Source organism: Drosophila ficusphila, unplaced genomic scaffold, assembly GCF_018152265.1.
Source record: "Drosophila ficusphila isolate 14025-0441.05 unplaced genomic scaffold, ASM1815226v1 contig_106, whole genome shotgun sequence".
NCBI lineage: Eukaryota > Metazoa > Arthropoda > Insecta > Diptera > Drosophilidae > Drosophila > Drosophila ficusphila.
Genome location: NW_025063993.1, coordinates 10,251,023 through 10,265,762, shown reverse-complemented (window position 1 = coordinate 10,265,762; position 14,740 = coordinate 10,251,023). Strand labels below are relative to the sequence as shown.

Genomic DNA, 14,740 nt, shown 5'->3' with positions numbered 1-14,740 from the left:
AAAAACCTATATCGAGTATATAAACTCTAATTTGTTTGAGGTCAGAATGTATGTATACAAAACTTAATTAAATTGTTTAGTTACGTTTTTTAATAGTTTTCTCCTTTTTTCGTATAGTTACACCCTTTAAAATGTGCAATAATCGTGTTTAAATTACTTTTTGTACATTTTCATTAATGTTTTTTTTTTGGCTACATAATAGACCACAATTTGAGCTCTTTCTTCCTGTGCACTTTTGGTACTGGGGCGGCCAAAAAGTTGCCACACTCGCCATCTCCGATATGGCCAACTGGCGGACAAACATGGGGGAGACCTCAAACACTCAGGCCACCAAATATCCAAATATCCCAGCTCTTGACGTCTGACGTCGGACAGTCTGGGCCATTTTTAATGCGCTTTCGGCTTTGGTTTTAGTTTTGGTTTTGGTTTTTGGCTTTGGTTTCTTTATCGGTTTCGATTTCCTTTCCGCAGCTTAATACTTGCGGGTGTTGTTGCCTGCACAATTTCTGGCCCGAACATGTAATCGCAGTAATAATAAAAATTTGCAAATGATTTCGTTACTCAATCTGCAATCAGGCACTTACAACGCTTATCGTCTTGCAGTCCTGGTTATGGCATCCCGGCTGGCCGCTGGCAACCTCCAATGGAGCGCTCGTTTTGCAGCTGAGCGACGCTGAGATCGCGCACGCACTTCGCCCTGCGGACCTGTATCTCTGCATCAAATTGGGTAAGTGGGTCGACCGGGATCGCAGGGGGCTGGCCCTTCCCATACCTATCATTAGGGATCGGGATCGGGATCGGGAACGGGCACAAGCACACAACCCTCAATCAGAATAATCGATCACTTACGGCCTTCTAGGGCCAGCTTGATTTAAACTTGGTCTAGAATGCGCGGTTGTGTAAGTGAAGAGTAGGGATATAAAGTTTTCCAGGTGTCCATTCCTTTTTTTGTAATATTAATTATTTAATTTCATGCAAATAAATAAATTATTCGGTTATTTAATCCATTACATAACTATAATTAGTTTTAATTTATATAAAATTTTAATGGGCTTCCGAACTGTTAGCTGGTAATATTTTAATATTTATTAATATTTATTTTAATATTTATAATTTGCTAGAAAAGAAATTAGCATTGAAGTGCTGAGATATTTATGACTCATAATATATGTTTTATGAATTGGAACCTCGTAAAGTTTATATCCCAGAAAATAGACAATTGACTCTTTTAATATTCATTAATAATTAAGTGAATGTAAGTATTATTTTACGATGTAGCTCTTCAGGAACTTGTTTACTGCTTGATTTTGCCAGTAAATCATAAATATTATTTTCACATTCACAGAATCTTCAGCAGAAGGCGACGCGGACTGCACACCGCGGCTCTATGCTGTTTGGCGCTCGTCCTGCAAGGAGGAGAGCGTCCAGAGCCACTGCATCGACCACGAGAACCCCGGCCAGCTGCCACTGAGCGTGCTCCAGCTGGAAATGTCCACGGCAGCGGCGGCACTAATGGCGGCAGACGGCGGAGAACTACCGCAACTGCTGCAGAATCTGCTGGTGAGCGTGGAGCGGAGCATCGAGCGCGTTTCGCTGAACGAACTACAGATGCCGATGCATCATTTTGGCCCCGGGGAGGACCTCCTCGATGAGGCCAACAACAACGGGTGCAGCAACGTGATGGGATCCCCCAAATGCGCGTTGCGGCGCAGCGATTTGATAACCAAAAACAAACTCTTCAGCAGCCGTTACATGCTGAGGCGTTTGACGAATCGGCAGGACAGCATGAACTCCACCTCGTCGGGAAATAGCAACGTGAGCGACAGGAGCAGTAGCTCCAGCTCCAGCTCAAGTTCGAGTGCCGGCGAGGAGCTGTTGACCAGCAATCTGGAGGCCAAAAAGAGGAGCAACAACGGTGGTGCTAATGAGGCGACCAGTGGTGCGTCCACATCGCCGGCACTGCCGCTTTTCTGTCTGGGGAACTCATTTCCGCACATCGACAGCGATGAGGAGCCAGGAGATAGCGTCGGACCTGGGAAGCACCACAGTCTAGGTAAGCCACGCAGCATATACGTAATATCATATTACGCATGCGCACCGATAGCCGCGGGATGCAGAAATTGCTGCGATATCGCTCGGTATTTGTGCCGCTATTAATGCACAGAAAAAAATAATTTAAAATAAAAGGATAGCTTTGAAAAAAAAATTAATTTGGTAGTACAATAAAGCAAAGTAAAAAACTATTAATTTGCCCTTGACCAAATAATTTAAACGAGTAAAAAAAGTTTTATTTACAATATACTTACTGCTTTACAGTACATGATATATATTTTTCTTAGCCATAATTTTTCTGCAGTATAGCTGCAAAAGTTGCAACAGAGCGACCAGTTCGTGGCTCGCTTATCGCAATTTCTGGGCGTGATTTGTCTTATTTGTTTTAGCTCCGTGGCCTGCATCGTATGCAAATCTGTGAGCCCGAACTATTCAATTAAACGCCCCGCAGCCAAAAGTCGGTTAAACTGGAGTTAAATTTGCGTTCATTTCGAACGGCGCTTTGAAGTCGATGTTTTGGGAGGTGGGGCTTAATGGAACGCTTTGATAGCGCTCAGTTTTGGCGCTAATTTGATATATTTGCCGATCATAAATGCTGCCCGACATTTAAATCAATTAATCGCCAGATTGTCCGAGATAAACGCAGTTTGTTGCCCTGAATTCTAGCGAAAGTATGGCGAGAGTGAAATTTTACTTGTCAAAAATGTCTTTTACTTTGTTTGCTATCTGAATGAGATTCGGTTTTGATCTAAGGCATTCCATCCGGTTTCGAGTCGTCTTGGAATGCTGTCACGGGATGTCACAACATTCGCTTATGCCACTTGATTAATTAACAGTTTACGAAAAACTTAATTTTGCGACAGCACAATCCATTAAATGCCAAATTCTTACTCAATTAAGTTGGCAATGCTCAAAAATTGCCACTTCTATCTGTGGCCATTTATTTGTGAAAAATCTTAAAAGCCGTTCTTTACTGGCGGCCACAAATGCCCCTTCAAAATGCTCCATTGAGAGGAGGAGGTCCGCCGGCAGCCGCGGCTTTAGCCATTAGCCATTAACATCGACAACCCACGGCATCCGGCGAGACGCGGTTAGCCGCAAAATATCGTTGTCTCTGTGGCAGCCACAACGGTGCAAATGCCTTTTAATTTGTCAAAGCTTAAAATATGAAAATTAAATGAGAAACCAAAGCAATGCCGGTGCAAAGACACCGTGGTTCGAAGTAGCCATCAATAACTTACAGAAATATTATTCAAGTTGGTAATCTTTGAAATTGCTTATTATCAAGAGCTGAAAATACTTTGTTATTTTTATTGGCCGCCGTTATTTATAAGCCGCTAGATTTCTGAACGCAAATTAAGATTTCCCAACATTGACGAACAGTTTTATTACGTTGTTATTATTATAGCTACGGAGTCGTGGAAATTTAATTGGATTTACGAATTAAATATTTATAAGAAATTCATTTTTACATGAAGTTTACCTTTCAACCCTTTTTTTTGGGTTACTTTTTCAATATATTTTGCCACTGTTCCCTGGAATGCGTTCAACTGCGATCTGGACTGGGTGTGGGTGCAATTTGCAAGCGGACATAAATCAGTTGGCAAGTGCGGGGGCTATTGTGGTTTGGCTATTGAATTACAATGCAGCGGGTCGCGTTCGTTTTTTGGCTCTCTGCCATTGGAAAAGCGGCAACAGGTGGCCGGAGTTCACTGCGACGAGTGCAGAATTTCCCGAGACGCTGAAATGTGTCGCATTTATCATTGGGAAATATTTGTCTCATGCGAAAGTGCCCGGGGCGGGCGAATAATTTATGACGAACTAGTTTTTCGGGGCAGCGGAGCCAAGGCGGCGACCACGCCCCTTTCCTAGCGAGCCGGTGTGGGCTGTTCGGCAGCTCGAAATTAATCAAATGACATTATTATGCAAACAGTGCAGATCCTGGACCAGTTTTCAAGGTTCCGTCAAGCGTTTAAAATACAATTAACCCATATTTTTACCCCTCGATCACTTTGCTTTAATTTCGTGTGAGTTTTCGCAAGTCTTTTCGAGCAAGTCATTTGAGCATGATACAAAAAATACACTGAACTATTATAGTAAAAATAATAATACAATTCCACTTTATTGGTAAAGATTTATTAATAACTTGCCAACACATTCTCCCTTATTTCCAAATGTCTTAATAGTCTGTAAGTTTAGGTAGGAATCTCATAAACTTTTTATTTGCATGAGTAGTTACTTGGTAAATACTTTACTTAACACTTGGTTTTTTTCTCTCTGCAGAGACCTGCGAGACCGAGCTACTACCGCCCAGCTCAATCAGCGAGCTGCCTGAGAAACTGCTGACCAGCGGAGTCTACCTACCAGGTGAGCATCCGTATGCGGCGGACCTAGGTGACAAACTTTCCATTTTTCGCCGCGCCCCAGACCGCTCTCGTCTAATTCTAGACTTTCACTGAACCGAAAACCGAATTTGCTTATAAATTGGAATCGCTTTTGTAACGCCCCGCCAGGCAATTTGCCGCTGGCCATTTTCATGGCCATTTTCCCAACGACGATGGTGTCGGCGAAAACGGTTGGGGAAATGCATAAAGTTGGCGCTTTTCAATTAATGCGCACTCGCTTTTTCGCACATTATCGAAGGCGAAGTGGCCACCCAAGGCGCACCAATTGAGACCGCGTCGGAGTGTGTGATTTCCCGCATCTGGAGATCTTTTATAACCCATCGCTTAACTATATTTTTGTGATTCTTTTTACAGGCACACGCACCCTCCAAGGCGACCCACTTGTGAGCGTGGACGCGGCCTGTGTGGCGTCCGCCGGCCTCAATTGCTACGAGCTGGCCACGTTGCTCCTCTACTACAGCACAATTCCCGAGCGCAGGTGAGTGGGGGATTTGAAGATGTACACTCAAAAAAAGTGTGACAAAACTTGGACAGAAACTATTCATATCAATCAATTCTTGTCTCGCTGGCTCATCTGCTACATCAAAATTTAGGAATACCTGACATGAACAGGGGTCAAGAAATCAACCTTCACCGATTGTTAAAATACAATGCAGATGCCTCTAAAGGCATTTATATATTTAGGGAATAAACTAGTTGCTGTTTTGTTGCTACTCTATTACAGCAAACTTTTTTCCCGTGTGCATATCTAAATTTCCATATCTGAATCAGAATTAGAATCAGCCTCATCGGTTTAGTGTCAAAGTAACGCATGGGAATGGGCTCAACGAGCAGCTGAAGGCAATCGCAGAACCAGTACAAGTACTTCCACCCGTTCCCCCCCGTCAGAATCAGCATCTGCATCCGAATCAGGCATTTCAATTTGTCTGGCAATAAGTTCATAGACTGGCAGACCCGCGGGACCCGTCGGCCCATCCATATTTACGAGGAGATATGCAAATGCGCCAGCCAGTCAGCCAAGTCAGCCAAATGGCGCTGGGAACGAAGCGGAGCTGTGCATTTAAGCCTTTAAGACGTGGTCCCCGATTCCACTCCCCCGAGAGCTTCGTTTCGCTGCGGCCCGAATGCATGTCAGTCAATTTGCCACTTTGGCTAAAAGGAAACATGCAGCAGCAACATCGAACAGCACTTGCATTGTGAGCCAAGAACTTTGCCTTAGAAAATAGAACAAAAGTCTGGGCTAAAAGTCGATAAACACTGTCCAGCAGGGTTGGCTATCTGCTCTAGATCTTCGAGTGAATGGGGCTTTTACCACGAAAATAGTTAAGCCGGGGAAATTCAGTAAACACACAATGCAATACGGTCAAGTGGAAATGGGGCTTTTTGAAGAAAATAAGATATGCATTCAGGATAAGCAAATTATCATGTGATGATCGAAGGCAAGATTGTTGATCTATTATTTTATTTTACCTTTTTAATGAGAACTTATTAAGAAAAGATTATTATTATTACATGATTTAGTGTAGTTTGCAGACTTTAAGACCTGTGGGAGAAAGACAATAGATTCTTGGCCAAAGGAAAATTGTAAAAATTAAATTTAGCCACACCGCGCGTTAAAAGTGCCTTAACGAGCTGCCATTTACGGGTCCAACCCAAGGGTCATGGGAAAAGGTCTGGAAAATCCCAATAAACGGCGCGGAACGGACTTTTTCCCCTGCTGTTTAGTGTAAATTAGAATTCCACTCAGGCTGGCTGCCAATGTTTGTGGGGCTGGTTTCTGCGGGCACGTCTTTTGAGGGACTGTGTGCGGCTTCCCTTTGAGGAGCGAGCGAGAGGCGCGATGCCCCCAGAATGAGGGGGAGGTTGGAGCGGGAGAGAACGATAACTGCAGGCATATGAATGATTTTTTTTCCAGACAGATTCGTGACACTTTAAAATTTATGATGTGAACTTTTATTTTTCCGCAATGGTTGTTGTTGTTGTTGCCGTTCTGGCAAAAGGTTCCAACTGCCACACGATTCCTGGAAATATCAGAAGATCTGTGAAATCTAAATCGACAGAGGAGAACACTCGTATCTGGCGGCCACTTACAGTTGCCATCGCGATTCCCGTTCTAGTTTTATTTTCTTTCAGTCAGAGCCAGAGCTTCAGCTTCAGCTTCGGCTTGAAATCCAGCTGCATGCTGATGTTAATTGCTTCAATGCCAATTGGTAAAACGCGGCCAAATCGTGTAGAAAACTCTTTGACAAACATTGGCAGTGGCAGCAGTTGCGCTGAAAAGTGGCACATCACCATCATCATCATCAGCATCTCGACTCATCCCATCCCAACCCATTCCATTCAGTCCAGTCCCCGTCCCGTCTTCTTCGACCTGACTCATGACGAGTTGGATGTGCCAGACCATTGACATTATTTGCGTTTGTTTGCCGACATGTGTAAGGTATTCATTAGCTGCCTGTCCAATTCGGAATGTCAGCCAGATGGACGGCAAATATTAGATGTTTGCTGCTTTTCACCACTGCGTCAGTGTCAACATGGCCACTTGGCTTATCCGGAGCTTACATCATTTGTCTGGGCCAGAGGTCTGACCTCGGCGACTCCGACTCCCCGGCTATCTGACTCCTAAACCTCCGACTCCAAACCCAAACTCCTTACTCCATCTGCGATGCCAATCCACAATCCACAACTCCCTCCATCGTGTGTGTGACAGCTTGCAATTAAATTTGTTTTTATGGACACACTTTGGCTGCACTTCTCGGAATCTTCGGCTGCGAAAGGTACCAAAGTCGCCCCGCGTATAAATATGCATGGCCGCGCATAATACGGATATAAAAGAAAAGCTCGGGTTACACACGCTCGACCTGGCCTAGGATTGTGCTCATATTTTAATGCGTCGTCTTGCCCTACAAATTCGACGGAGAAAGCATGCGCGGCTGTGCCCAAAACCGAAATGCATTGCAATCAGTCAAGGTTTCGAATTATAATTATATTACCCATGGTGGAGGTTACACGGCAGGTTAAAGCGTTTTTGCTGAACTACAAAATGGGTTCGCAGAAGATGGGTTCAAAGAAAGGTGGATTTACCCATTAGACATTACCTAACGATTTCGAATTAGTTCTAAAAAGATCATCAAATTATGCAAGATGATACTTGTGTCCTTCTATACTATTTTATATTAAAGCTTTATAGAAAATGATTATAATACCAAGAATTCAAGTACATAAGAGTAATTTTTCTTTTGTAAGAAACCCTTTATTTTTAATTTATGTCAAGATTTAGTTAGATTTATTAATTATCCCGTTAAGGTTAGGGTATTCCCGCCTCGACGTGGCCGAATTACGGAAGATCTTTTGTCGGCTGGCTCATTTGAGCTTGTATGTGGGCTGCTTTGGAATTGAAATGCCAGGCTTTAAAGCCGCTCTGTGCGGCATCATTAGGCCGCGGTGTTAGACCCGAAGACTCCGCAGAAACACGCCACATCAGCGGATCTCGGCATTGCGTGCAATTTGCAACTGCAACTGCAACAGCAACACCGAGAGCAAACTGAAACAACCCGGGGGTGGACTTGGTGGCTCTGACTGCCAATTGCCATGTGAGAACATTGAGAGCCCGGCCTGGCATGCGTTTACAGTTAGCCAACTTGGCCGCTCAAGAATTTGCGAGCCGCTGAACAAACTTTGGCCAAAGTGTTTGGGACACGGCTCTTGGCTTGTGGCTTGTGGCTTCTGTTAATGCCCACCAGCTGCCATTAGCAGCAATTTTCAATTTTTATTTACGCTGATTAAAAGTGGCTACCAACTTGTCATAGTTACGTGATTTCTCCCCGCCGAGTTACTGAAAGGTAATGCAAGGTAAGGTAAAGTGCTTCATCTGGCGGCTGCCGGTTGCCAGCCAGCCAGAGTCCAAGTGCAGAGGCCGCTTATTGCCAATTAAAGTGAACTTGTTTTGGGCGTTGCCGAGTCGGTGTGTTCTGCTCCCCAAACGGACACCACCACCCAATCCGCCCAAGCATTATGTGTTTTTATTTCTCTCCATGGATCTGGGCGGCCCACATGCGAACCAGTTCACATGGAAGCCTGGGAATTAGCGGGAAGAGAGCGATTAATTCCGAGGCAGAATCAGTCGGGAAGCGCTCGTCGAGATTACAATAATTTATTGAAAAATTATAGCCCGAGGCCACGTTAAACTTAACAATTCTAATTAGATGCGCTGGCGAAGTTGGTTGCATTTAAAATGCATTTACAGGGGAAGCAAAAATGCCGTTTTCAATTGGGAAATAAATTATTTTACAGCAGCTAGGATAAAGTCATTAAATATGAAGTTTACACAAATTAGAAAAAACTTTTACTATTGTTCTGTACTCACCACTTAAACAAAAACTATTATATTATAATTATTATTTCCGTTATACGATCTGAAAAGATATTTTTTCGAACTAGTTCCATTAGTTCGTTTGATTTTGACCAACTCTGATCGACAGCAAGCAAACACTTTTGATGTTATTTATGCGACTTGACCGTGCCCCTTCTCGGCCACTTTGGACCACAACTCATGGCTCGTTTTCCATTGCTCTTGCAGCTCCTGCCCCTTTTCCCCCCCGGCAACACCCGGAACGACAGCAACAATCAATGGCCATAAAAGCGCTGAGCAACTACAGCAGCAGCAGCAACAACAACAACAACAACATCAACAACAGCAGCAGCAGAAACAACAACCCGCCCAACAGACATTTACCATTTTAATTGCCATCGAGAAGTCTCAACATTTATGCGTAATCGACTTAATTTGCCAAAGTCTTCGGCTCTTAGCCAAGCAAATTGGCAATTGTGAAATTTTGGCCGTTTGTGCCGATTCGAGTCTGCTGCAATTGTGCAACGAGCAGCAGCAACAGAAGCAGCAGCAGCAGAACAATAACAGTGATCACCCGGTGAGTTTAGGTTTATACCTCCTGACCTTTCAGATTTCACAAGGGAGCACAGAGAAAAATTATGAGGAAAACCCTTTTTGTATAAATAACATTTTTGCAAAGGCTAAGCAGTATAGCCACTGCTTTTGTGAAGACTATAGAATGTATACAAATATTTTAAAAATTACTTTGATGATAGAAAAAGAGTTCCAGAATATTAGAAAATAATATAGTAATAACTATTAATTCAGAAGAGAATTTAATAATATGCTTTGCATTCAAAAATATTAGAAAATTAAAATTGTCGAGAGTTTTGTTAAACTTTTCTTTTCGAGTTATACAAGTATTTTATCTCTGAGTAAAATTCTTTCAAAAAAAGTATTTCAATGTTTTTTCTCTGTGCTGCCTGAAATGGGCGGGATCGAAAGGCCAGGCAACGGGCTAACGCCCCGGCCTGAGATCTCTCTCGAGTGGCTGATCCCCAGCCAATTAACCCGCCCCGTGACATGACCGGCTGGATGGCTGGCTGGCTGGGCCAACAGAACTTGTCCACTAATGACAACGAATCCGTTGTTTTTCTCTGCTCTGACTCTGACCCCAAACCAAAACTGAAACCAACAAAAACAAAAAAAAAACTAAATAAACAGAAGCCTTCGACGCCGTCGCCAGCGGATTTGGTTAAATTCATTAGCGTGGACCAAGTCACGACAAGTGTTGCGCCATCGCAGCTGCCCGCTGGATTGCTGCCCTCCGTGCCCGCGTTGTCCACTCTGGCCGGGATTAACCAGCGGCATCACGACGTGGCCAAGTGGCGGGAGTTTTTCGCCCAACTGGAGGCCTTCCAGCGCCAATGCTCGACGGCCGGCGGTCGATTGGTGAGCGCCCTCAGCGAAATACGCGCCGCCGATCTCCAGGGATTGCCCACGCGCCGCCAACTCTATAGTCAACATCGCGCCCTCAGTCGTGCGCTGATGGATTCGCAGCTCCACAGCCTCCGCAAGATGGGAGCTGGGCAATTGGCGCGGCTCCAGGACCTGGCCAGGGCCATCACCTCTGCCCCGCCTGCCCAGCCTGCCTCGCCGCGGATGACGTCACAGCCGCAATCTCCATCTTCGGGGGCATTCCTCAACGTGGATGCCGCCTGCAAGCTGCGCAAGGTAACGCTCCTCTTCAACGAAGTGGATCGAGCCGCCCAGCGGCTGGAACAGCTGACCGAGCAGCGCAGGGAGAGGCTTAGACAGCTGACCCGCCAGCGGGCTCTCGAGGATGAGATCAATGAGGTGAGTACCTGGTCATCTCCAGATAAAAATATGAAAAATCTCCAAATATAAAAAGAGGGTAAAAGAATATTTAAAAATTTAGCTCAGGAAATAAGAAACCCATTTTATAATGAAAAAAATTTAACAAGATTTTGTGCTTTGAAAAATATTTAATCATCTAAAAATTCACAGAACAAACTCTGTTAAATTTTTTGAAAACCCTTTTCAAAATTATTGTATAGCAAGAAAAATACAATGATTAAGCTATCAAAACTCGTTAAGATCTCACGTTAAGGCTGCACTTCATCTCGTAAATAATTATATTCTCCATTCCCCTTTGCCTAGCAAAAACAGCTCTTGATGTGCTCCCTAAGTTCGCCGAACGATTTACAATATCTATAAAATTGGTTTCTCCCGGCAACTTTGTTGCAGCGAGGCTTTAATGAGATGGGGACTTGGATTTGGTTTTTCGCTGACAGGAAATGCGGCAGGCGCAACAAAATGCGAATGCCGAATGCTGAATGCCAAATGTATCTCGCAGATAGTCGAGCCTGACATTGTTAATTGAATATGCATTGCGTTTAATGCGGGCTTTATTAATTTATTACGCGCATCCGCTTACTGTCCGCTCCTCGGGCTGCTTTCGCATTAGTTTCAGGATCGGACTGGCCGATTGGGATTGAGAGATGACGCTGCCAGTCAGCGGCCAAATGGAGTCGTTAGATAAGCGGAGGCATCCAGGTGGATGGCAGTCGGTAGATTCCGCAGGGAGCATCTGCCACTTCCTGGCCTTTTAATTGACTTGTTAATGAGTTTTTGCCCAGCGCGCGGCAAAGGGATCGCACATTTTGCCGCATGTTGCGCATTGCACATGCCCTCTGCCGACTACCGTGCGCGTCATGCGAATAATTGCAGACGCACGCACCCACAACTCGCAGTTGTATCTTCCGCTGGGGATCTCGCTTAATCAGCGGCAGTGACAGTCGGAGCTCCGCCCAGTTGGGCGACTCCTGTTTCGGCCCGGCTAATGCAATTCCGCTGATTAATCGCAATCATTTGTTGCGGGATTAGCTGCAGTTTACATATTCGTCATACTTTCGCGCCACTATTAAATTTTGCCATTATTATTATGATTGTTGATGCTGCCGCAAGATGTTGCTGCTGCCACTGCGGCAGTTGCAGATGCTGGTTAACAAAAGTATGTCAAATTGCGAATACACGACACGCAGATAGTACACACAAAAAAAAATAAATTAATATGTGATTTATAAGTTGTTACTAAACTCCATTTGCTTTAAAAAGCTTCAAAAATCATCAAGGCCCACATAATGTATTTTTACCTCAAATCTACTTATCTTCTTTATAGTTTTTATATTACTTTTCATATATGTTATTTAGACTAAAGTGGATTTAAGTTTAAATTTTTTACCATGTCTAACTTGCCATATAAGGCCACACAGCCGATTGAATTCCCCTAACCAAAGATGTATAGATAGCCGTGCGGAATCCTCAATTTCATTTAATAATTTGCGGAAATTGGCATTTAAAAATTTGCTGAGCCTTGTTAACGTTTCGTATGTGGCGTCTTGGCCTTTTTCACACGCTCCCGCGCACTCCGCTCCGTTTGAGAAATGTGCGGCCATTTATCTGACTTGATTTTTGTGCAAAAATTGAATTTTAATTGCCAACGAAAAGTTAATGAGAAAAGTGAAAGCAAGGTTAAAGAAATTAAACGCAATCTTTACTTTTGCTGGATGCGAGTTGCTGTTTGTTTTTGTGTGTGATTTTTTCAATCGATTTGTCGGTGGCTCGGAGCGCCCATTGATTCGCACTCGCATTCGATTCGATTCGTTGACTCTGCGCATTTCATTTGATTTCATTCATTTCCATTCAAAAAGTAGTTCACCGATAAGCAACAGCCGTCCATTCAGCTGTCTCTATGTCCGCTCGAGAGTCCGTCCGTCCGTCATGTTGTCCCGCTTGTCATATCGCGATCGGCGCAAAAATCATACTAAGAGATACTTACGAGTATTTAACACCAACACGCTTTCAATTAAAAAGGCGTTGACAGCTACCAATTTTGTGCAGATCGTAGTTGGCTTTTGTTTCTTTGCCTCATTTGGTTTTTAAATACTCTAACAAATATCAAATAAAATGTAGGTTTCACCCTTTTTCGTTAAATTTTGTTTGATTAAAAAGGAATTAATTTATAAACCAACAACAGATTTTCTTTAATTGAAAACTTAATTGTTAACATATATTTCCTATAAATCCAGTATTTTTGATTGAGGTAACACTGTCAAAAGGTTATTTAAGTTTTTAAAAACTTTAGTATACCAACAACTTTAAATAGCATTTCACTCTATAAGAAAAGAGGTTTTAAAAGAATTTTAATGCGTGAGAAAGGGGAGATATCTGCGATTCCCTTCCCTTTGCAAATATTTGCATACTTCTTAGTTTCTCCTTATCGGCACCAAACATCTCAAAGATCTATGGTTAGTGTATCCACCGCTGGTCGCGTCAATTGATCCCGCATTCATCTTGTTTCTTTTTAATTAAATATATTTAATCTGCGATGCCAAAACAAGCCGAACACATGAAACTGGACCACAAAAGCGTCTCTGGTCGGCCGGCAAACTAATGTTGCTGTCGTCCATTAGGCGCGAGCATTCAAACAAGGTGCGAAAAAAGATGCCGCCGTGCTTGATGTTGCTGCCGTACCAGCAACTGTTGCTGCTGAAGTTGCAACTGTTGCTGTTGCCGCTGCCGTTGCCGCTGTAGTGTCGCCATTTTGCTGGCCAAGAGGATGACGACGACGACATTATGATGCGATATGCGATATTGTATCTAAATTGTTGATCGGCTGCATTAGCTGGGAGCTCGGGGTCCCCGAGATGAAGGTGGATTGCTCCACAAATATGGCCATGATGGGTGTTTGCCGAGTCGGCCAGGAGAAAGGGGTGAATGCAGCTGCGGCGACAGATAAATAAACATTGCTGACGGTGAAATTGGATTTGCTTAGCGCGCTTTCTTTGAGACGATTGCTCTTTTTCTGTTTTTATTTTTTCCGCTGCTGCACAAATTAATTTGCGCAATGTCGGCGGCTTTGTGCAATGAAAACTATGTTTAATTGTTTCGCGCCTTGAATTGCAATTGCCATAAGGAGCACTTTGGATTCGGCTTCTGTGGCAAAAAAAAAAACAAAAAAAACGGTGGAGCATCTGTGTCGCGGAAGCCTGGCCGCCACTTTGGGGCAGCTTATTTATGGCCCCTGACATTTGACCGGCTGTCTTTTGGGCCAGGAATGCGGTGGCAATATTCCCCAGCTCCTTTCTCCCATGTCTTTGTTTTTTTTTGTTTTTTTTTTTTAGTTCTCTTGGCTTGCATAACCGCACTGCCAGCTGCTTTTGGCCAAGAACTGGCTGCATAGAATTCGGTCAGGCGAGAGGCATGAAAAATGAAGGCTTATTTACTGTCGACATGCCGAGGCAAGAAACCCCCGTCGAAGCGGCAACCTCGAACCCCGGGACCCCATCCACGGGGGCATTAATAATAACCGCATGTATTAGCCCTGGCGGGCATAATAAGTTTTTCCACCCAATAGAGATGGACCCGAGTTTATTTCATAATTAACTCCAAGTTATTCAGAATTTCTCCTGTTTTCCGCCAGTTTTGATTTTTAAGACCCCATTACATAAATGTATGATTAATTTCCCTCCTGCGGTTAACGGTCACTAAAAACTAGTTGAAATACGGGAAAATAAGATTACCCTTAATTGCAATTAGTCGGCGGAAAATTAGTTTTGATTTCGGGTTTTATTCACTCGCCACTCGACACATTTATCTGTCTTTCAATTGCTTAGCCAACTGTCGATTAGCCGCTGACATTTGGATAAATGCTAACCAGAAACCGAGAATCGAAAATAAGCTTATAGGCACTTTGCCGGATTGACAAATCTTAAGTGGACCATACAAAAAAAACTTGACAAACAAGAAGCTCAATAGGCTTAAAAGGATTTGAAGTTGCGATCAATCAGTTATTGAAATTGATGCTTTTACAGAGAGATATATGCGTATTATTTTAAACCGAGATTGTTTTGTATATGTCTTCTAAACC

At 43.6% G+C, this 14,740-nt stretch overlaps 1 protein-coding gene across 6 annotated transcripts in view; it reads left to right on the top strand.

The window, feature by feature from the left end:
* Positions 1–14,740, top strand: part of LOC108086975 (puratrophin-1) — a 48,721-nt gene that overhangs the window by 24,091 nt on the left and 9,890 nt on the right. For 4 of the 6 annotated variants that reach the window (XR_006245823.1, XM_017184090.2, XM_043209192.1 and 1 more), the window contains 6 exons: positions 604–727; positions 1,346–2,053; positions 4,336–4,419; positions 4,812–4,935; positions 9,037–9,385; positions 10,012–10,644. Coding sequence is in view for 5 of the 6 variants with exons in the window: in XM_017184090.2 (XP_017039579.2) it covers positions 604–727; positions 1,346–2,053; positions 4,336–4,419; positions 4,812–4,935; positions 9,037–9,385; positions 10,012–10,644 (2,022 nt within the window). In the remaining variant the exon portion in view is untranslated. Of the gene's footprint in view, positions 1–576; positions 728–1,345; positions 2,054–4,335; positions 4,420–4,811; positions 4,936–9,036; positions 9,386–10,011; positions 10,645–14,740 lie in introns of all 6 variants that reach the window. The other 2 variants (XM_043209195.1, XM_043209194.1) reach the window with 2 other exon arrangements.